The sequence below is a fragment of the Triturus cristatus genome, chromosome 2_1, assembly GCF_964204655.1.
Source record: "Triturus cristatus chromosome 2_1, aTriCri1.1, whole genome shotgun sequence".
In the NCBI taxonomy this organism is placed as follows: domain Eukaryota; kingdom Metazoa; phylum Chordata; class Amphibia; order Caudata; family Salamandridae; genus Triturus; species Triturus cristatus.
The window spans coordinates 680,545,800-680,568,508 of NC_140581.1; the positions used below are offsets into that span (position 1 = coordinate 680,545,800).

General features: G+C 41.7%; 1 protein-coding gene across 12 annotated transcripts in view; it reads left to right on the top strand.

The window, feature by feature from the left end:
* The window catches only part of APC (APC regulator of Wnt signaling pathway), an 858,190-nt gene that overhangs the window by 716,009 nt on the left and 119,472 nt on the right, over window positions 1-22,709 (top strand). For all 12 annotated transcript variants that reach the window (XM_085632601.1, XM_085632600.1, XM_085632606.1 and 9 more), the window contains 3 exons: window positions 13,907-14,285; window positions 14,715-14,810; window positions 18,826-18,965. In XM_085632601.1, coding sequence (XP_085488727.1) covers window positions 13,907-14,285; window positions 14,715-14,810; window positions 18,826-18,965 — 615 coding nt within the window. The remainder of the gene's footprint in view (window positions 1-13,906; window positions 14,286-14,714; window positions 14,811-18,825; window positions 18,966-22,709) is intronic.

Genomic DNA, 22,709 nt, shown 5'->3' on the forward strand with positions numbered 1-22,709 from the left:
ATCTGCCATTTTAGTTTTATTCCTTAAATAGTTCATGCACATCCTACCCCGGATTTGTTTACCCAATTGGAGTGGGTAGAATCCTGCTTTTTGGACTGGCTATTTCTCATCTTTTGCAATAGATGTTCTTTCTGGAGCTTTATAGGTCCGCTCTTACGCATTTATGTTACAAAAAAAAAAAAAGGGATGCAGTGAGGTTAGCATGTTCTACGTCACCACTAGAAAACTTGAAGTTGTGCATTTTAATATAAAACTTACACAGAGTGTGGGAAATGCCTGTAAAAGAGCCATTTGTGAATTGTGTACTGAAATTTCCTCTAGTCAGAAGTGCTTTTTGGAAGAAAAAAAATATCACAGGTGATGTTGGGCAAAGAGTGCCACAGGGGGGGAGACCAGTCTGGTATAAGGAATTCAGTACCCAGAGATGTGATCAAGAGTGGTGTCTGTGAGAAAATGGCAAGTCTTGTTCAAGGGCAGAGTTCAGTCGGTTAAGGGGATATATTTTTAGCTAAATGTAAGCTACACACTTGACTTATTCAACTATTGATCTGGAACACTTATTCGAATGTGGCATGACCACAGCCGTAGGCTCTTTACAAATGTCAAAACCCATTGGCCCAATATGGTTAGTGGTTTCCTATACACAGAATAATACTACACTCTCCAGTGTTCATGGTATTACAATTCTGTTAATCTCCATTATTTTGTTTAAAATCCTTTATCTAGTTCCTCATAAATCATCTTGGATGTTCCTCTTCATTCAACTTTCAAAACCTGTGTTCCCCAATGTAGTTCAGAATGGGCTTTTCAGCAGAGGAAAGATTATGGGCTCTTTTACAATATGTACAGTTGGTTAAACATTACACTGTCTGCTTACAATCGAAGATGACGTGAACAAAAGGGAGATATTTTCATCAGGCCTACAAGGCTTATGCACATTAAATGGTTTTCTCTCAAGACCTTACATTCTTTCCTGGCTGAGAACATGTTCGCACTAGATCCAGTTATGTTGTCATTCGTGCTGGTGTAGGGCGTAAGTACTTCCAAGGTAGAATGGTTTTGGGGGTTGACTGAGCCTCTGGGTTGTGAGCCTCTGCCTAATTTGGTTCCTGCATTTCTCCAGGCATCTGTCACTCACAAAGTTGAATTTTGCCAGCTTTTGGGTCGTATAACAGTTTTTCATATGAAGCCTTCCCTTTTGCTCCATACTAAAGTTTTTTTTTTGCCTACAGAGAGCTTTATTGCATCTTAACATGACTTCCTGCCCTAAGCCGTACCCTTTGTCATAGTCACATCTTTCTCATCTCCTCATTGTTTGCATAGGAGCAGGAGTCAGCAATATGATAAAGATATATCTTAGCTTTTTCTGGTATTGTCTTAGTGCTTAGCCCTTACTCAGTCTGGGCTGGTTGGGCACATTATTTTACCTTTTAGTTCCACATCATTGGTTCTAGGAATTCAGGAAGATGAACACTATCTTTTTTTAATAGCGTTTTGCTCATAATGTGAAATATGTGATAAAACTCTTCTGTGCTGAAACACCATTTCTGAGTGTTGAGAGTTCAGCTCTGCTCATATTGTTAAGTTCACAATCATTGACTAGCTGTGCACTTTCTGATTTACAAACTCAGGTGGCAGCTTTTCAAATTGCTTGGTTGGGGAATGGTTTCTATGGAAGAGTAAAAGTGAACAGCACCCTATAGTGGTGTGGTGTTAATATTCGTGCTAGACATCTTCCAGGATTGAGTAACCAATTTTAATACCGTGGGCAATGGACTTTTTATTGTTTAAAGTAGATGCTGGAAAATCATCACCGGAATCTGCTACCCTATAGCAAGCTTAACAGTTTGTTCAGGAAAATACATCCTGCTTAGATGTGATTGTCACAGTCCCCCTTGAAAAGCTGAATCATTATAAATATGAATCTTAGTGATCTTTAAAGGAGTATATCTATTTGAAGAGTAATCGTTTAATACAAGCAGTATCTTGAGAAAAGGGAGTTCTAGAGAGAAACACACATGAAAAATGATACCCAAGTATCAGGACCTCCATTTACCGCCACTCCTGTGTTCAGTCCTATGTAGCCCATAGTAGAACTATCCTGACCTTGCCTGACACCGTTCTTTACTTGTGCACTAGTGACCAGCAATGAGCATTAACTGGCAATAAAATATGGTTCCTCTAAAAAGGAAAAGGCCTCCATCTTCTAAAAGAAAACTAATTTTAATGACTTGCTTATGTGAAGGTAGTTACCTTGGCAGTACTCAATTATTAATAGTGAGCTAACCTCCAAAGCTTCACCCACACTATGCCCTACTTGCCTAGAGGTAGAGAAACTGCGTAACACTCTGAATACAATTTAAAAGATCAGGGATGGGGAGATGCTGCTTGCTTTTGCCCAGTGAGCAGTGACATCCACTTTAATCTATTGTCAATTTAAAGAGCGGCAAAGGCATTGGGTGTGCAAATCAGCAAATCCTACCAACATTAAGAGAGTCATTTGCCCATCATACATGTTCTGTGGTTAGTAAGAGTTTTTTTTTTTGTAATGTAGTTCTGATTTAGGCATGAAGATAACAGAGGTAGCAAAACCGAAAGACCTCCGACGCTGTTGTCAAGGATTGTGGCATGCAGCGTTTCCATGCACTGCTTCTCCCTAAGCTGGCATATCTGGAAAATGGGTCACTGACTCCTAGAAGACTAACAATTGTTTTCTCCAGATGCAGATGGCGGTCACTCTTGATTTTATAAAGATTGGTGCTATACCAGAACATGTCTGTGTATCTGCCCTTTCGCTGCCTGATTTTCATCCCCAGACCATACTCCCCCTAAAGTCTATATTCTTTCATGCTACTGTAATCGCACCTTCTCTGCCTCAAGGTTTTTGAAAGGTCACTGATTTCACCACGCCACTCCTGTTAGAAAGCAGTTACTTCAATTACTAACCTATCTATGGAGAACATCCTTATTTTAGGCTTCTGCTTACCAGATCTTACACTTATTCTTATGGCCATTTGTTCTATAAACTCTTCTCTGCTTAGAAATGCCTGCTTTCTATCCTTCATTGATTCTTCAGAGGGATTTAAATGTAACATTGTTTCTTTACTCGCTTCCATATTGTTCCTCTCCTGTTTTTTATGTAGTGTTATCTTTTCTAAACTGGGCATGTTCACTTTAGAATAGGCACAATGCCACAAGTGAGGTCTCATTAATTATCTGTACAAGGGTAACACCGATGCTTTATTTTCTGCTGGTTAAGCTTGTTATCCCATCACATTAGAATCCTTAATTTCCTAAGGTAGGAATACAGTAGTATCCTTTTAGGTTATATAGCTTTCAGTACCCTGATTTGTGTTGACTTTACACTTGAATGTAAATTCTCAGGTGCAATAGCGAACTGTTTACGCGTACTTTAGGCATATCCTATATCTCCATTATCCCACTCAGATTGATTAATACAGTGAGAGTCTCAGTACGAAGCAAGACAATTAAAGATTGTATTCATTTGCAATGAGTTAAAACACTTTCAATACTTGTAAAATGTCAAAGGTAAAGGCATCGAAGGACTGATCCTTGTCACACTCACTTGTCCTTAGATCCTCTGCTGTATTAAGACCATTTTTGGCCTTAGCTGCCTTAAACCAGCTCCACAAAGGAGTAGCCACTTGCCTCTAAAATGTGCTTTTGGGTAAGAAAGAGAAGTACTTTATTAGCAAACAGTCATTTTGGATGGGACTCAAAAATCCTTGCCACAATACTATCTCCAAGGATGTGTTTGGGTTATATAGTTCTTAACCATTTCAACACACAGACATGTAGTGAGGGTGTATAACTTGCTTACGAGTTGTCTTTGAGGAGCTGTTGAAAAACCTTTGTTGAAATCCCAAAAATACATAAATATTTCTCCTACATTTACTAGCTAGTCACACACAGAAATTGTTTAGATTTGTTTTTGATGAACGTGCAGGCAACGCATTTCCAAAACCAGCTGTTTTTCATCACTTGCTCACATCAAGAAAAATTTGTTTTTAAGGTTCAGTACTAGTCGTGTAAGAAAACCCTTGTCTGCCATTCGTGTGCAGTAGGTAATGCTGGGCATTAGGTTTTTTCAACTTTGGTTGTGGTAGTGTTTGAATTGCGCTTGCAGAGTTGTCTTTTTTTTTTTTTTATCGCTACATAGATGATTGACTGAGCAAGGCTCCTACCCTAAATCCTTCTTTCTCCCTAACAATCCTATACACCTTCAGTCTGTGGTGAAGCTCCCCAAGAGATTCCAGATCAACAGAGCTGTTCTGGACACCTCAGTAAGCCTGTCTTTCCTTCTTCTTGGAATTGTGGTAATCAAAAACAGTATCCCTTTTCCAAGTTGATAAAGAAACCTTGGCATAAAGGCTTTAAAAACCTATTGATTGATTATATTTTGTATCTGTATAGTTTTGTATGCAATTCAAAAACTGTAAGCGAACAGTGCAGATCTAGCTTTTAGTTTTAGTGAAATCATAACAGCCATCAGCTGGACAGTGAATGGCTAGGTTACTATCGCTATGCTTTGCTCGGTCTTTGTGGATTCCAACTATCTCTTTGGCCAACCCCCTTCAAGTCTTCACACTGCTTTCATAGCTGAATCCCTTCTAATTCTGCTGGGGCACTATGCCACAGCTTTGTTTTTTGTACTGTTGGTCTCATGAGGTCAAGAAATGCAGATATTTCTTCTGGAACTGAAAAACATTTCCTGGCACCCTGAGCTGAAAGCTATTTTCCTGGCACTTGAATATAAGCAGCACCTGGGTTCTGATTTAGATCATTGTCGTCGACCCTACACATCGTTTGATTCTTGGTGGACAGGGATTGCTGTTTCTTAGAGTGCTGCATTCTAGTCATATATTTGCAGAAATTCCTATGTGTTTTTTCAGATCTCCGACGCTCGTAAATGGTTATATAACTTTAGGAGCAGCCAACCAGTTTTCTGGTTCTAAGAGATTCATCTAGCCCTGTCAAGTATCGATCTTGATTCTCCTGAACATCGTCCACAGTGGTCTTTGCATTTCCCCTGAATTGGCTGAAGGTTCTCCAATTACTGAAATTAAATACTTCGTTCATGAACAACAGGCTCTTTGGCCACTAGGTAGTCCTACATTTATACTGGGAACCATGCATTTGTCTGGTAAGATCTAGCCAATTCCCAGTCTGCTATTAGTGTTTAAAAGTCGGCAAAATTAATTTGATTACTTACTTTGTTGACCATTTAATTGAAATTAATTATTTAAAAAGTTTAAAACAGCATTTAGTTTGAATATTTTGAAAGTAACTTGGCAGCCATTGGGTCTTGCCTTTATTTTCCTCATAAATCTTCTGTGTGATAAGTAGGCCCATACCTGACTGGTATGTTTCCACCCATACCCTTTTGTATTTCAGTCCTGTTGGCAATAAAGTTGAAGTTTGGGCCTTTAAAGATTTTTTCTTTGTTCCCATTACCTTTATTAGAGGATTTGGTGTCCCCCAAGCTCTTTCCACCTCAGACTCCATGCTGTTATCCAGAGAGGAGTTTTACTTCATACTCCTATTCATTTATTTCACATTTTCTATCAGATTACAACCGTTATCAAGAAAATATTCTGTTTTTTCTGGTCCTCACTTTACTCAAACCACAGACTGTCTGCATATACTGAACACTGGAAAATCTTTCAAATTTTACTTGGATAGAATATAACCCGAGGCTCTCATTTAGCCTTTTGATCTCTGTTTGGTCAGGAGGGAAATCATGAATGCATTATCTGATTTTTAGCCACAGATTCCTTACCATAGAATTTTCCTCAGGCGTCAGACTAGGTCCGGAATTTTTTGTGAGCAGTACCCGTGCGCGCCAGTAGGCGGCATCGTTCAGCCCCACATGGCGGCAGCAGCAGCCTTCACCCTATAAATGAGCTGCACAGTTCAAATATAAAAAGAAACAACAATATCTCAACTGGTATCATTAAGGGAGTCAATTAAACAAGTATGTGCAATACATTACAAGGAAAGAGGAAGGGAGACTCTTGATACGTTTTTGAAATGTGCACATGGCATCACATATTTAAAGTAACAAATGAAAATGGTACAGTTATAACAGCACTGTAGGCATAGAATGCAAAGGCAGCCCGAATTGGACTAGGTGCACAATTGTGCTCGTGACACAAATAAGTGGCGAAGCAAGTGACAATGTGAAATCAGCGAAAAGGGTACGGTGACAAAAATGTGAAATATGTACAGTGAACTTTGTGGTTCAAAGGGACGATTTACAATGGTTGGGTAGGTAATGACTGAGCGATTTAATTGAACCACAAGAGGTTTTGAGCCGTCAGTCGACGACGTTTCGATCCTAGTGAATCAGGATCATCTTCAGGACCGGGTAGCCGGATGGGCAGTGCTGAGATGGGCACAGTCCTGTGTCCACAGTGTGGGAAGAGGAAACCACACAGGTGGGAAGGCTGTCGGTGTGGGGCGGGGTGATGCGTTTAAGCCCTGACGGAGTGCAGGGAGTCCTTAGGAGGGGAACACAAGTGCCACAGGGTCGGGGCTTCCAACCTCTGGGCTGGGATGCCGTGAGAGAGGATCGGCGTAGACGGTACTTGGAGGCGTGCGATTCCGGAGCCTCGGCGGGCCCCAGGAATTGGGTGCGGTAGGGAGAATCATTAAGTATGGAGTTAATCCAGCATGTAGGGCCACGCTCCGGTCAGCGAAGAACCACCATGGTTCTACGCTGACCGGAGCGTCGCCCTACATGCTGGATTAACTCCATAGTTAACGATTAGAGAAATTCAAAATGCTCATGCTCGCTCAAGTTCTGTCTGTCCTCAACACAGAAGACAGGTTGGTAGTGTTGGACTTGCAGGATGTGTACTTCCACGTCTTGCCAAAAGTGGTGCACGGTCTCTTTCAGCAGTGGGGAGAGCCTTTGTTAGATCTGTTTGCCAAAGCCGAGAATGCACAACGTCACAAGTTTTCCATGCTGGAATTTCCAAAGCGACTCTAGCCTGGAGATTCTTTCCATCTCAAGTGGCGCTCAGGCCTCCTGTATGCTTTTCCACCCATACCACTCCTGCCCAGAGTTCTCAAGACGCTCAGGAATGACCGGGCCCAAATCATCCTCGTGGCTCTGTACTGGGGTCGTAGAGTTTGGTATCCCAAGCTGTTGAGCATGGCCATCGTTCCTCTGATCAGGCTGCCTCTTTGGGAAGATCTTCTGTTGCAACAGGGGAGGGTTCAACGCCCACACCTGGCAATGCTCTGCCTTAATGCTTGGGGATTGAGTAGCGGCAGTTGGCAGCTTTCGGCCTTCCGCCCAAAGTCTGCAATGTTATCTTGGCAGCTAGGCGTCCCTCCGCCAAGACAGTATATACCTGTAATTGAGGCAAGTTTGTAGCATGTTGTGCAAGAAAGCAGGTTGACCCCCTTTCTGCCTCCCTTTCTCAGGTCCTTCTGATTATTAGCCAAATGAACTTATCGTTTTCTTTGTTTGTTAGATACATTGCAGGAAAGCTCATTTTGTTCATTTATGTTGTAGATAAACCCCTGACGAAGGCTATATTTTTAGCCGAAATGCATTGGGATATGTGAGACACGTAGAATTTGTGAATCACTGCATTTTCGTTACAAAAAAAACGTCGTGATGAATTAAACGAACGTTCAAATGAATTGACAAGAGTGCAACTTTATTGAAAATCACAATCGTTTATTGGTCTAAACAATGTAAATGATCCATTCGTTCAACCAGTGCCCGGGGGACACACCCTAAATCTAGGGTTTGCTACACCAGTATTCTTTCTCTTGCCCAGCAGGGCTCTGCCATGGGCACCTTAAAGGGCCATCTTTAAGCAATCTCTGCCTTTCTGCGGTTGGCAGATCAGCTATCCTTGTTCAAATCCCGTCGTGAATAGGTTTTTGAAAGGTCTTCAATACATGTTCCCACCTTCACCATTTATCATGCCTCTGGGACCTCCACAGTTGTGCAGTGTCTCAAAAGGAGCGCACATCAGAACGGTGAGTACTAAACTCACCGTTCTGATGTGCAGTGGCTCGAAAGGAGCGCACAACTGTCCTTTCAGGCTCCTTACAATCAAGAATGCCTTCCTAGTGGCCATAACATCCTCCCAGAGGGCCAGAGCACTCCCGGCTTTGTCGTCTAAGCTTCCCTACCTCAACATCTTCACAGACAAGCTGGTCCTTGCACCAGAACTTCCTTCCTTCCAAAGGCAGTCACTCCCTTTCATGTTGGCCAATCCATCACTCTGCCTATCTTTTATGATCACTCTAAGGAAGAGAAAAGACTCTACCGGCTGGCCCCAAAAAGAGCGTTGCTGTTCTACCTTGGTTGCACGAAAGAACTTGCGGATGGACGAGCAACTCTTCGTGGGGTATGTCGGGGCAAGGAAGAGGAAGGCCATGCAGAAATTAACCATCTCCTGATGGATTATGCTCTACATTAAAATCTGCCAAGCATTGTCCAAGAAGCCACCCACCAGTGTGTGTGTTAATTCCACCAGAGCTAAGGCTGCAACCGGTGCGTTAGCATGTGGAGTCTCGGTCCTGGACATCTGCAAAGCAGCTACATGGGCTTCTCTGCCCATGTTCACCAAGCACTACTATTTGTACAATGAGGTCAGTCAAGGAGGCACTTTACCCATTTGGTCCTGCAGGACTTTTTGGTGTGAAATGGTTTCGCAGACCCACCTCTAGGGAAGTATTTCTTGGGTATCTAGTCTAAGATAAGGAATCTGCAGCTATAAGTCTCTATAAGACGGACAAGTTACTTACCTTTGGTATCGCCTTATCAGGTAGAGATTCTATCAAGCCGCAGATTCCCTACCAACCTACCCATCCACTCCGCTTTGCTAACGAATTCCTAGGGATAGGGCTTTTCTCTTTCAGGGTCCTAGTTTTCCACACCAGTGGTAAGTTCTTGGCTCCGCGCTCCTGGTGTAGAAAGTCACGAAAAGAAACTGACATCAGCATGATGAGGTAGTGCCTATATAGGCACAACGAATGTCATTTCCGGCGGGGAAAATACTGTGCGTAGCTTAACGATGCCACCTATCAGGGTGCATGGGTGTACTGCTCGCAAAAACAAATCTGGATCCATTCTGATGCTTGGGGATAATTCTACGGTAAGGAATTTGCGGCTAGATGGAATCTCTATCAGATAAGGCGGTATTGAAGGTAAGTAACTTGTTCTTTTTGTACATTGACTGTCTAAGGCAGCGGTAGGGAAAGGTGTTAGTTTTTAGCATATCACAGCATAACCAAAGCAACATATTGACATCAAGTAAGATCTGAAGAGTAGCCACATGGATTCCTCCTCACCCACATCATATAAATAATGTAACGCATAGATAACATTTTAATTATAACTGTAATTTGCGTTTGCATCATGTTTACTTTAAGTCCAGCTGGTACATTTGCTGTTACTACTTCTCAGTGCTCCTCAACATAGTTAACATATTGAAAATAGCAAAAAAACAGGAATGTAAGGGCATGTATAGTGATACAGTGTTAGAAATGGGGGTCTCTAGTTGGCAATGGCTGGCCACTGTCCAAGTAGGGACCCTTCTTCCTAAGTCAGAGTAAGCAGACTACACCCTTTTATAACCCCTGCTCAACCCTGTGGTAACATAGCACGAGCAGCTAGGCCTATCTCAGAGGCAGCGTGTGAATCATTTATGACCATACACAGTAACACAGTGAAGAACACTACAAAGGGACGCCACACAAGTAGTTATAAAAAATAAGTATCTTTGTATATAGACTTAACACAAGACCAATAACAGTAAAAATCCACAATACTAGAAAATAGGGTTACTCTTGAAAGGCTGCAAAAATAGTTCAAAATGTGCAAAGAAGAGTTCAGTTCAAGGCAGTGGTCTCTGCGACCCTTTTACTCACAAGATACCTGGATTCTGTAGCGAAGCAACCAAAATGTCGCTAAGGAGTTGTAGCGATGATTTTCCTTACGCTAACCAGCGATGCGTTGAATACTTGCCGCAAGGGAGGATGATGCGCTGATTTGTGTGCAGGACAAAGCGACAAACTTCTACACGCTAAGCCGGCGATGCGATGAAATCCTTGCCGCGAAGGGAGGATGATGCGCCGAGCCTGTTGCGTGTGCGATCTTGTTGCGATGAAAAGAAATGACGCTCCGCAAGGGAGCGACAATCCTGATGCGATGCGATAAAAGATGGCGAGCGCTCGGCGTCCGTGCTGCAATGTCGTGAAACGATGAACTCAATGCGATGATCTTTGGTTAGCGAGCGCTTTGAAGCCCGCAAACATGCAATGCGATAATCTTCGGGTTAGCGAGCATTTGGCAGCCCGCAAACAGGTGATGCGGTAATCTTGAAGTCAGCGAGCCTTTGGCAGCCCGCAGATAGGTGATGCGATGATCTCCGGTAGCGAGCACTCAGCGGCAGCAGCATGATGATTTTCCTTACGCTCTTCAGCTGCGGCGGCTCACTGACGGGCGTTAGCAACGATTTTCAGCACTCTCTTCTCCACAGTAGAAGTAGAGGCCCTGGAACTCACAGGAGCCTCACCTGCAGATAGAAATCCTTGCTGGGAGGAAACAGGAGGCTGGTGGTGGAGTCTGATGTGCCTGAGACTCCTACAGGAGGCTAGCTCTCTTCTAGCCCTTGGGTGATTGCTGTAGCAAAAATAAAAGTTCCTTCAAAGTCCTTTTCCTCTTCTTCCAAGTCCAGTAGTAACCACTGCAGGCCAGTCCAAGAAACAGCACACAATCACAAAGACAGACCTCTCCTGCAGATTCCTTCAGTTACACAGACAGAGGTTCCTCTTGTTGTCCAGGAGCAATACCAATTGTAGGGGTTTCAGCACAGATATTTATACCCCAAAAGTCTTTGTTCTCAGAAGCTACAAGTCACTGAACCCAGCCATAACCAGTTCTGCCCCATCCTGGAGCACTTTGTTTACCAGGCAGCATCCTTCCTTTCAGAAAGAGGGGGTCTGCCATCAGACGCACCACAGGAGGTGGAGCCAGCATTGTGGAGGGAAGGCACAGCCCTATTAAGGTCCCAGGTGCAACTCCTCCCACCCATCTAGATGCAGATCTCTCTATTCACCACTGGGACACGTCACCCTGTCTCCTGGAATTCCCCAGCCCTGTCACTCCAAAACCAGACAGTCAATACACATAGCAGCGCACACTGGAAGGCTTAGGCAAGAAAATACATGCTTTCTAAAAGTGGTATTTTCAAACACCGAATATAAAAATAAACTTTACTAAAAGATGTATTTTAATATTCTGAGCTCAGGCATACTAAATTCGTGTTTCTACCATGTTCTTTGTGTCAGTTAGGACTATACAATGTAATGGTCAAACTGCCCATTCTGGCCTATGGAGAACAGGTAGCCTTACAGTAGTGAAAAACGAAATTGGGTGTAATTCACTACCAGGACATGCTACACACAGCAGGGCATGTCCTACCTTACAAATACAGTGCACCCTACCATAGGGGTGACTTACATGATGCCAAGGGAAGGTTCAGGGGCTGGGAAGTGGGTGCACTTCACAGCCAAGATGGCAGTTCTAGACTGCACACAGACACTGCCGTGGCAGGTCTGAGACACACTTTACAAGCTGCTTCTGTGGGTGGTGCAAACCAGCGCTGCAGGCCCACCAGCAGCATTTGGTTTACCAGCCCTGGGCACACACAGGCCACGTTACTAGGGACTAACAGGTAAACCAGATACGCCAATCATGGATATACCAATTCACATGTCATATTTACACAGGGAGAGCATATGCACTTTAGCACTGATCAGCAGTGGTAAAGTGCCCAGAGTCATAAGGCCAACAAAAACAGGTTAGGAAAAATCCAGGAGGAAGGCAACAAGCTTGGGGATGACCCTGCAAAAAGGGCCATTTCCAACATACAGGTACTCATAATCCCCCCTCTATAAACCATTAATAATTCAGAGCGTTTTTTTCAGCTTCATGCATGGACTTCATGGTTGCAGCACAAAACCTAAGCTAAGATGGAGTGGCAAGATCTAGAAACATGCTGTGAAAAAAGTGTACTTTAGGGGCATAACCGAATGGATCTATTATGTCAAAAGTAGTTAAGTCCTATCACAAGGAGTTTGCTACATTTTAGCTTGGAGTGCTTTCATTCCTTTGTTAATAATATCTCCTTAGATTTATACTTTGAAAAATCTATTTTAAAATCACACTTTTACTATAAAAGTCCTACACAGCAAGTATCACTGAAAAACCATACATTAAAGGGAGCATCTAATGATTTTAAGTTATTAATTTGTGACCTATACTCTCACTTGGCCTGAAAACTCTTTCTTGTTTTTGCATAAAGTCAGGTTTGGCAGTCTCATCTGTCAAACTCCTACAGTTCCACTTGTGTGGAACTCTGATGCGCTTGATATGTTAGTAAACGGAAGCTCCATTTATCATATAACCCCTATGACTAACCACCCACTGATACGCAATCCATGTCTATCAGGAATGTCAGTTAGGCACACTGTCTTCTGGTGCAGGAATTGCTAATTGCCAGTGTAAATATCTAATTTGGCTACACAGTTAGGAAGCTAAAAAGATTGCAACACATTTTGTTTCCATGCTTTATTAAAATTACAGTTTCAAAGAACTACCTCTTTTAAAACACCCATACTGATACTGCTGTGAAATTTTGGTGACTTTATCTCTATACGTTTTTCACATTTATGAATATTTTATTTATTCTTTATGTTCCTCTTAATTATTTAAATCTGATAAAGAGTACTTTATGGTACATAATGATATGGAAAGTGTATTGACACTGTGCAGGAAACCCATTTTTAGACTTACACACTGATACCGTTCTACAGCATTGTAAAATATTTGATTACAAAAATATTTTCCAGTGTTTTTAACGAACAAAGAGTACCTTACACTTAATTGGAGAAAAGCATTTTTTTTCGTTCTAAGCTCTAGGTGTTTGTAGCAGGTTATATACAAACTTGGCAAAATATTATGTTTTGGATTCAACCTCAAATCATAATATTCAAGAAAATCTCACCCACATTGTGCTGCATCTAGAATCGGGCAGCCACAGGAGGATTCACTGAGCTGCTATAGTCCTATTCAGTCGGCCCCTATTACCTTTCTTTTGAACCACCAGTCGTTTAAATATTTTTTTAACAATTCATAATATAGTTTAGCTATAAAGATAGGTCAGTGAATAAACTGACTTGATACAAAAGGCTGTTGCCCCCAGAGAAGTGTAGATGGATCACACTTTTTTTAACCTTTGACCTAGCCTTTCATGGTCATCAACAAAATCAGTGTCAGTAAGTTGTATTGTTTATAGCTGGATAAAAGTATCTCACCAGTACAAGACTGATTAACTGTATATGGAAGAGAAAATCTGTTATTAGCTCTTAAAATGCTTAGTCCTTCTGATTTTTCTTTTTCCTTCCTTTACATTTTCATTAACATTTCAGCTAAAAGCAGCTCTATCTTAGCCCAAACTACTGATAGAATATTATCCACACATCAGTATGGTAGGGTTTTAGATTTCCTAGCATATTAATGATTTCTTTGCGTGACCTCATTAAAAAAAGATAAATGACTGCACTTTTCTTTTGCCAACAACTGTATATAGGGGATATTTTTACCTTCACATGTTTTTAGGAATTCCTCATAAATTTGGGATTTTCTCTTTGTAATTTTTAAGCACCGAATTAGATTTTTTTTTCCAGTGCATCTAAATAATGTCACTAGTCTACCTTTTCTGTTATATTCAGACTATGGAATGAGACCTTAAATTTGTAACTATCATTCTGTCGTAATGCTTTACACTAATTTTGCCCCTAATGCAAAGCATTTCAATTGTTGTTTTCTTTTTCTAAATAATTTGTCCCACAGGTAGAAATGGTGTATTCTCTGTTGTCTATGCTTGGGACGCATGATAAAGATGACATGTCACGCACTTTGTTAGCTATGTCTAGCTCCCAAGACAGCTGTATAGCCATGCGACAGTCTGGCTGCCTCCCGCTCCTCATCCAACTTTTACATGGCAACGATAAAGACTCGGTGCTGCTGGGAAACTCCAGAGGCAGCAAGGAGGCACGAGCAAGAGCCAGTGCAGCGCTGCATAATATCATTCACTCACAGCCGGATGACAAGAGGGGAAGGAGGGAAATCCGAGTGCTCCATCTTCTGGAACAGATTCGGGCTTACTGTGAAACTTGCTGGGAATGGCAGGAGGCTCACGACCAAGGCATGGACCAGGACAAAAATCCAAGTATGAATAACATTGTTAAACATTAGTCTGATAATGAAAAAGTCATATATTAAAAATAAAATTATAATCAGTTTGGCACCTACGTATATGGGCATTTGCTCTGCTCCGTTATTTATTTCAGATACATAAAATATTGCATCTGATTGAATTTAGATAGGATGTCAAAATGCCGATGCTTCTGGGCAATTGTATGAATATGTGCTGAAAATGTTATGATAAGAATCAAAGTTAAGGAAGTGAATTATAAATATTAATTAATAAACCTGAGTAGGGACATTCTCATGTAGGATGCAAGTCAGTTTGTGAAGTCTAACGTATTAAACAAAGCTCAATGTCTTCTGTTTTGTTTATTTTCAATAACTTGGAAGAGCAAATAATACTAATTTGAAACACTTTAAATTAATGTAATGATGGGCTTTCTTGCTCTAGTGCCTGCTCCAGCGGAACACCAGATCTGCCCTGCTGTGTGTGTGCTCATGAAGCTTTCATTTGATGAGGAACATAGGCATGCAATGAATGAGCTTGGTAAGAAATGGAAAGTTGTTTTATTGAATATTCTTTACGGCTATTTGAATTCATGATATCTGTATTTGTGCATGGCGTAACATTAGTACTGATAGTGGTTATTACCACTGTGTATTTTGCTTAGCCTTGACCTGCATTGCAGGTGGATAGATCAAGAAGAGTTGAAAGAAAATCTTACCATGTCTGTTTGCCATTGATTTTAGATTGACCTAAGAAGAGTTTTTATAAAGCTTCAGTTTGGGATGGAAAACCCTCTGTCATAATGGGAACACATCAGTAGTAAAGAGCAACTTGTTAACTAAATATGCTTGCATCTTTGGTTGGCAAATAATATTGTTTTCCAATATTAGATCAAAACATTCACATACTTGGTAGAATCATTCTCTGGCGTCAGCAAAGGTTAATAAAAACATCCTGTAGCCTCTCAGTATCATTTAAACTAAATTCCAAACTGTATTTTTGAAACCATGTTCTATACAACAAAACGTAATTTTTCCTAACCCGTTGGGAAATCCATGGACACTATGCTTCTCCATCATACCCATTTTAAGGTGCATATATTCTTGCAGAGATTGAAATTGTGATCGGTTACACCTTTGCCTGCATTATAGTTACCTTTATTAACAATTGTTTACTTTGTGTTCAAGTATTCATCTGTTATACATCTTGATTTTCTTTCCAGTCGGGTACATAGATCTTAAACCTATTGTGTGTTCTCCTTAAAACAATTAAGGTAACCATTGACATAATTACAAGTGTGTGCATTACCGAAACACCAACTATGATTCTTCATCATTGAAAATCATTTGATTTTTATGAACAATTTTGATCTCCTGAAGAAAACCTGCTTGTCCGGCAACATTGCATTTTCAATGAAAAGGGATTTCCATTTGTATTAGAACCTAATCAAACACATTTGGCTGAAAGGTTACTTTAAATTCCCAACCCACTCACTAAACAAGACCGAAAATGGTGCATACAGGTATCTCATTCTATATTATAATTGTTAAGATACTGATCTGCTACAGAATCCTAGCAATGTCTTTGAGGCAGTTAACGTTTTCACTCTCTGGAGCAAAGATAGTTAAACCCTGTCGTTTTTAGGTCTCGCCTGGCTATCGTGTAAGCGATAGCTCAGCGAGGCTTATGTAGGGGGCTTCAGAAAATGCTCTCAAAGGCTTCCCAGGCGGATCGGGTGGCGGTTACGCGCACAACCACGCTCATTCCAAATGCCACCAGCTACTTCCTGCGCGTGCGCCGCCTCACGCATTCAGAGAGATTTAGTAAGGGGCATAAGACCTTAGGAATGCGGTTTATGGCCAGTGCATGTGAGACATTCAAGCGCGAAGCTGGCATCTGGCATCGGACTTGAAAGCAGAAGACTGCTTTCGCCAGCGCACGCTCGGCCTCACTTCCTGCATCCCCTCTTACAACAATTAACTTTCGTTATAACTCACACCCCATATGCTCGTCCCCTCCCACCCTTCCTTTGATGTCCGCTTTTCTTGTTGTTTACAAACCACGCCACACACTGCCGCACGCCGCACACTGCTGCACGCCGCACACTGCTGCACGCCACACACTGCTGCACGCCACACACTGCTGCACGCCACACACTGCTGCACGCCACACACTGCTGCACGCCGCACACTGCTGCATTACACACTGCTGCACGCCGCACACTGCTGCACGCCGCACACTGCTGCACGCCGCACACTGCTGCACGCCGCACACTGCTGCACGCCGCACACTGCTGCACGCCGCACACTGCTGCACGCCTCACACTGCTGCACGCCGCACACTGCTGCACGCCGCACACTGCTGCACGCCGCACACTGCTGCACGCCGCACACTGCTGCACGCCGCACACTGCTGCACACTGCTGCATTACTCACTGCTGCATGCTGCACGACACTGCTGCATGCCACACAGTGCTGCATGCCTCACACTGCTACACAAAACACTGCTGCACGCCGCTGCACGCTGCACGCCGCTGCACGCCGCACACCGCTGCACGCCGCACACCGCTGCACGCCTCACACTGCTGCACGCCGCACACTGCTGCACGCCGCACACTGCTGCACGCCTCACACTGCTGCACTCCACACACTGCTTTTATGCGAGTTTATGCTACTGACATTGTAAATGACAATGCCTTTTATTTGTTTTAAAACCAAAACATAAATAAAAGGAATTGTAATTTTACAATGCCAATAGCTCAAACTCTTATAAATGCGAGATCTATTGCATTGCAAATGCTTGTTAAACTTTTTTGTTTTTTTGTGTTTTGACTTTTTAAACGTGATATGCATCTTAGTGCTTCACTATCTACTTCATTCTTTTCTGGAGTTAAAAAGATGTTTTATTCATTTTTGACCCTCTACAGCTACCTTTTTATCAAATAATCTAGCTGCTTATGATAAGTGTCCCATTTATGGTGGAAAGACATAGATGAAAGACGACATATCAAGAAATTTGGCAAACACAAGGAGAGTGATGGACAGAGTGCTGAAACTTTTCAGTCACTCACCCCCCCCCTCCCAGTCACAGATCTATATTGAATCCATCATCGTTCTTTAGCTCACTTCACCACCTCAGTTCAGACCCAGCCATATGCAAATCAGTCTTGACCCTGTGCCTCATGGGAACAGTCCAGCCCGAACTGCCAAGCCAGTTCTTCCATGAACCGGAAACAAGCATCCTGGGACCGGTTTCGGGGTAACACCCCTCAGAGCCAGGTTAGCTTGAATCCAGTGGCAAAGTGAGCAAAGGATCTACGTCTGGGCATACTCTGCCAACTTAGTGCGAACAAAACAAACACAAGGAGATGATGGAAGGAGCACTGAAACTTTTCAGACACTCGCCCCCAGTCACAGATCTAGGTTGAATCCATCATTGTTCTTTAGCTCACTTCACCACCTAGTTAACACTAATATAACTTTTATTTATCCCTGATCACAGCATAGGGGTTGGATGGGCATCATAGACTTAGAAGGCAAATTGTTCCTTTACCAGCCATCATGAAGGAAACTGTGATTTAAGATCTGAAACTAAGACTGCCAGTGCAAAGTTCTGCCTCTTGGCATGAAGTCAAATTTCATGCATTTCCCGAGTCCATGACAGTGGTGGCAGCTTTTCTGAAAGGTCAGTACTTGTCTGTCCATATCCTTATCTGACGAGTTGATCAAAAGTTACACTTGTGGGAAGATGGTGCAATAAAAAAATTAACAAAAAGTATTCCAAGTCCTAGTCTGACCATCCAATTACGATACACAATATCACTGACTTCTCCAATCACAGTGATCCAGTAATTGAGGGCAGCTCTAGGCACTAGAGCTACAAAGGGGTGTGCTTGAAATGACATGCTGTCTTCCATCTTCAAAAAATGCTTTCCATTTCAGATAAGCGCTCATCATACAACCAAATGGTTTCTTCTTTTTGGCATTCCATGACATGCATATTCATTCTCTCAGATACTCTAATCCATATAAACCCCAAGTGTATGGAGAATCTGCGATGCCAAGAAGCAGAAGACTGGTCAGGCAAGCTAACTTCAGTAGCTCTGTAGCCATTCCATTTATGGTGCCAGAATAGGCTCTGAAAGTGAATCCTCTTCCTAGAATCGCTTCTTGTCTTTGCCCCCAAGGTGATTGTGATGGATGCCTCATTGCAGGTCTCTTGGCTCGTGTGGACTAATTGACAGTGAAAAGACCATTTTTTTTGCGGAAAGCAGCCATATCAGTAGAAAGTTCCATGAAAGGGGAAATGTGGAAAATGTGGCTTCTACACTAGTTGTGGCCATGCGGACTCTCTACTAAAAGAAGTAATCTTGGTGAATTATACATGTTTCTCCTGATAGATAAGCTCAATTGTACACTTTGCAAATGCCTGTTTTGGTTTGAACCTGCAGCTTACTCTGCATTTATCCCTATTGTTCAAGAGATGTAATTTTTTTGTCAAATTGAGTTTCAATAATAAAAGTTAAAGGCTCTTGATTTCGTTTCTGTTTCCACAGGTGGATTACAGGCCATCGCAGAACTATTGCATGTTGACTGTGAAATGTATGGTCTTACTGATGACCACTACAGTGTTACGTTACGACGATATGCTGGAATGGCTCTAACAAATTTGACATTTGGGGACGTGGCAAATAAGGTATATAGTTTTATATCTTGTGGCATGTTTTATGAACAGTGTGGTATTGATATTTATAACATTACCTGTTGACCTCATCAAATCCAGCATGATCCGTGTACTTGAGCAACACAGTTAACTCCATAATGAGCAATCAAACCCATGTTTAGCAGCACACACCATTTTCACTGGTTTAATCCATAACGGGGCTATGCAAAAAATCCCTACGAAAGAAATGCAAGCTAAGGTAAACAAATGCCTAATAACCGTTTTATCCAATTCCGTTAATCCTCTAGGATAGACCTTTGTCTCGCAGTAAAAGAGAACAAAGATTTCATTATGAAAGTGCACTCAGCCTTCCAATTGTTGTAAAATGGGGCTATGCTAGAAATCTAGAGGAAATAGACCAATAAGACAGGCTAGAAAATAAATACTTGTGTATGCCTTCGTTCACCTTAATAAATCCACTAGGGTAGAGTCCCTTAGTATTGACATGTCTTTAATGTTGTCACAGAGCCTTCTATGAGAGAACTATTTCTACAGATTCTAGAAAATTAAATGGTTGGGAAATGCGGAGGGGAGGGTCTCTAAGCCATCGTTTTTCAGAACAAGATTAGTTCTACAAAGCTTCCATCATGTGGACGTGTCAGATGTTCACTTTAATATTCTGAAGGTATATGTGGCGGAAATATATTGCTGTTGGAGTCTTGTGATAATGTGCCAGTAACCTATACAGATTGAATCAGTTATTCATTGCCATGTTTTAACACTGGTAGCCAGATATACAACCCTGTTGAATAAACTTGGATGAGCAGTTAGTGATGGCATGCCCATGCGGTCATTCCCCCCTCTCCCCAGCACTGTGGGAATTGATAAGCTTAACAATATGAATCTGGTGTAATTGAGTCCTTGACCAGCTGTAAAGCCATTTCATGATTTTATTTGTTTTTGTTTTTAATACTGCACTTATGCAACTGCTAATTGCTTGGAGAAGGGAGGAAATGGTGTTTGTCTTTACAGAAAAGTTGATTTTCGGATCAGCACATGCTTGAAGAGCACTGGTGAATGATTGCTGATTCCTGGAGAATAATCTGTTAAACTTTCTAAAGGCCTAAGTGAATGGTAAATTTTCTGGAGAGGGAAATTTGCTTCCAGAGGAAGTAGCTCATACACACAACTTTCTGGCACAGGGAAAGCTCCTCCTCCTGACAAGGAGAGTAAGAGAATTGATGCCGCAGGGAAAATGGTAGCAACTAACCATGCCAATCATTGGCACATCACCAATTCAGTGGGCCAATAGGGCAACCTGGGCTGAAATGGAAGATCTTTTGCAAGATCTCCCAAATCAATACAAGAACAGAGGAAGACTTAATTGCAAAGGGAAAACAAATTTCAAATGCAACCATAAGAGGTGCACTAGATACTGCAGACACAACGGCCAGAGGAATCAACTGTTCTATTATGCTATGTAGACATGCATGGCTCTACATATCGGGTGTAACAGATGATGGTAAACCTGTATTTGGTCCTGAAGAAAATGCTTAACTAGAGGAAATAAAAATGAGACAAACCGCAAAGCCAATGGGAGCCTTGCAGTCCATTAGCCACAAATAACAGCTTTTTCACCACTACCAAGGGAGAGGGCCCCCCAAAAATAACACCCAAAAGACCCCAAGCTACCAACGACATCAACAGCAGTTCCACCAACAGTCAGGAAGAATCTACTACCTAGATGATTACAAATCAAGAGGCAAAGGTCGGGGTATGCCTGCAAAACCTGCCTCAACCACCAAGCAGTGACTTACCATTCCCCCGATCATACATCACCTGTTGGGGGAAGACTACAGCAATTCCATCGGCTGTGTCTGGAAGTAACATCAGACCAAAGGGTATTAGACATTGTCAGACAAGTATATTGTCTAGAACTCAAAAAACAACCACCCAATAGCCAACCAAGAAAACACAACCTCAAACCACGGCATTTACATCTGTTAAAGGAAGAAGTTAAAGCGCTATTACAGAAGGGGGCTAGAGAACCAGTTCCTCTCAAACATCAGGGAAAAAGAGTATATTCCCTATACTTTTTAATCCCCAAAAAGGATGGCACGCTACGTCCTATCCTAGACTTGTATACACTCAACCAATACATCCCATTCAAACACTGTCACATGGTCACACTACAGGATGTAATACTACTACTGCAGGAGGCGACTTCATGACTGCACTAAATCTGTAGGACTCATACTTCACAAACCAATCCATTCGGCGCATCGTCAATACCTACGGTTTGTGGTAAGTGGACACCATTATCAATACAAGGTACTACCATTAAGTGTAACAGCTCCACATGTGTTCACAAAGTGTCTAGCAGTAGTAGCTGCAAACCTAAGGATTAATTATTCCAAACAAGGGTTCAGAGTATACAATTTCACAGTAAGTAAGAACCATTAATGAACTAAAATTTACAAGTATAGCAATGCACACATTGAAATACCAAAAAATAGAAGAAATAGAATAAAAGACCCTAATGGAAAAATATAATAATACAAAATGTATTCAGTGAAAAATATCACCAGGGCTCAGTATCGCAAGCTGGTACATATAACATATTACAATCATATACAAAACCAGACAGGTGGCGGACAAGGAGAAAGAAACATAGAAGGCAGAGTTTCATCACTTTACATAAAACTCAGACAAACAAAGCAATGTGTCCTCCAATAATTGCGGCCACAGTAGCGTCAAAGGCGTTTCGACCTTTGGCATTAATCCATGGTCATCCTCAGGACATAAAAATTTAACTGAGCATCCCAAATGAACAGTCTAAAAATAAAAACAGCATAATTGCACTCAATTAGATTAAAAAGGGTCAATGAAATGTTTTTTAGAAAGTGTGCTTTCCCAAAACCAAAAGAAACTATCTTTAAAAAAGTGTCGAGAGCAAAAGGAAAGAAACCTTCTACCGTACCCAATGAATGGTCATCAATAACCAGTGCATAGCAGCTAAAGAGATGAATCAGTGTGTTGTTAGTATAAACAAAATTAGAGAAATTAATCAAAAGAACTGTGTGTATTAAATACCAACACCATGGTAGCATAGAAGCTTCAAGGGAACTTACATATATATCAAATGGATTCTATGTTGCTCTAAATTCAATTCAGCAACTGACCACCAAAGCAAGTTAGACAATTAACAGTCTCGTGGGGCCAAAAACGAATTAATCCACTTCAAATTATGCCCGTGTAGTTACCAGGCTAAACCGCAAAAACAATTTTGGAAAATGATAATTAATAATCTGATAACAACAATTGTTTTATGTTTCAATATAGGCATTTTACTTACCAAAGTTATATATATAATGCGATGGTGTCTACCTATAATGCCTAAAGCGATTAGCTATAGCAATCTAATGTTTCACGTAAGTAGGGGGCTTCAAATGATCTGAAACGATAAACCAGTTGTGACTGTTTACAAGACTCAAACAAGGTGAGTCAAACCCGCTTAACGGGGTTAGCTTGCCACACGGTGGGTAACTTCATCGGCATCGTATTTTTGAATTAGCGGGAAGGAATGGAGGAGGCAACTTTGCGCGAGGCGTAGCAAAAGGCCTCATTGCCATAAAAAATAAGAGGGGGGGGGAAGAGGGGGGCAAAAAATTAATTATATCAGTCGCTACAGACTATAACGAGAGTATATCTACCGATATCATACTTAAAGCTGTAGCAATCAGATATTGCCGCCTAATATTTTACGAAGAAAAGGAA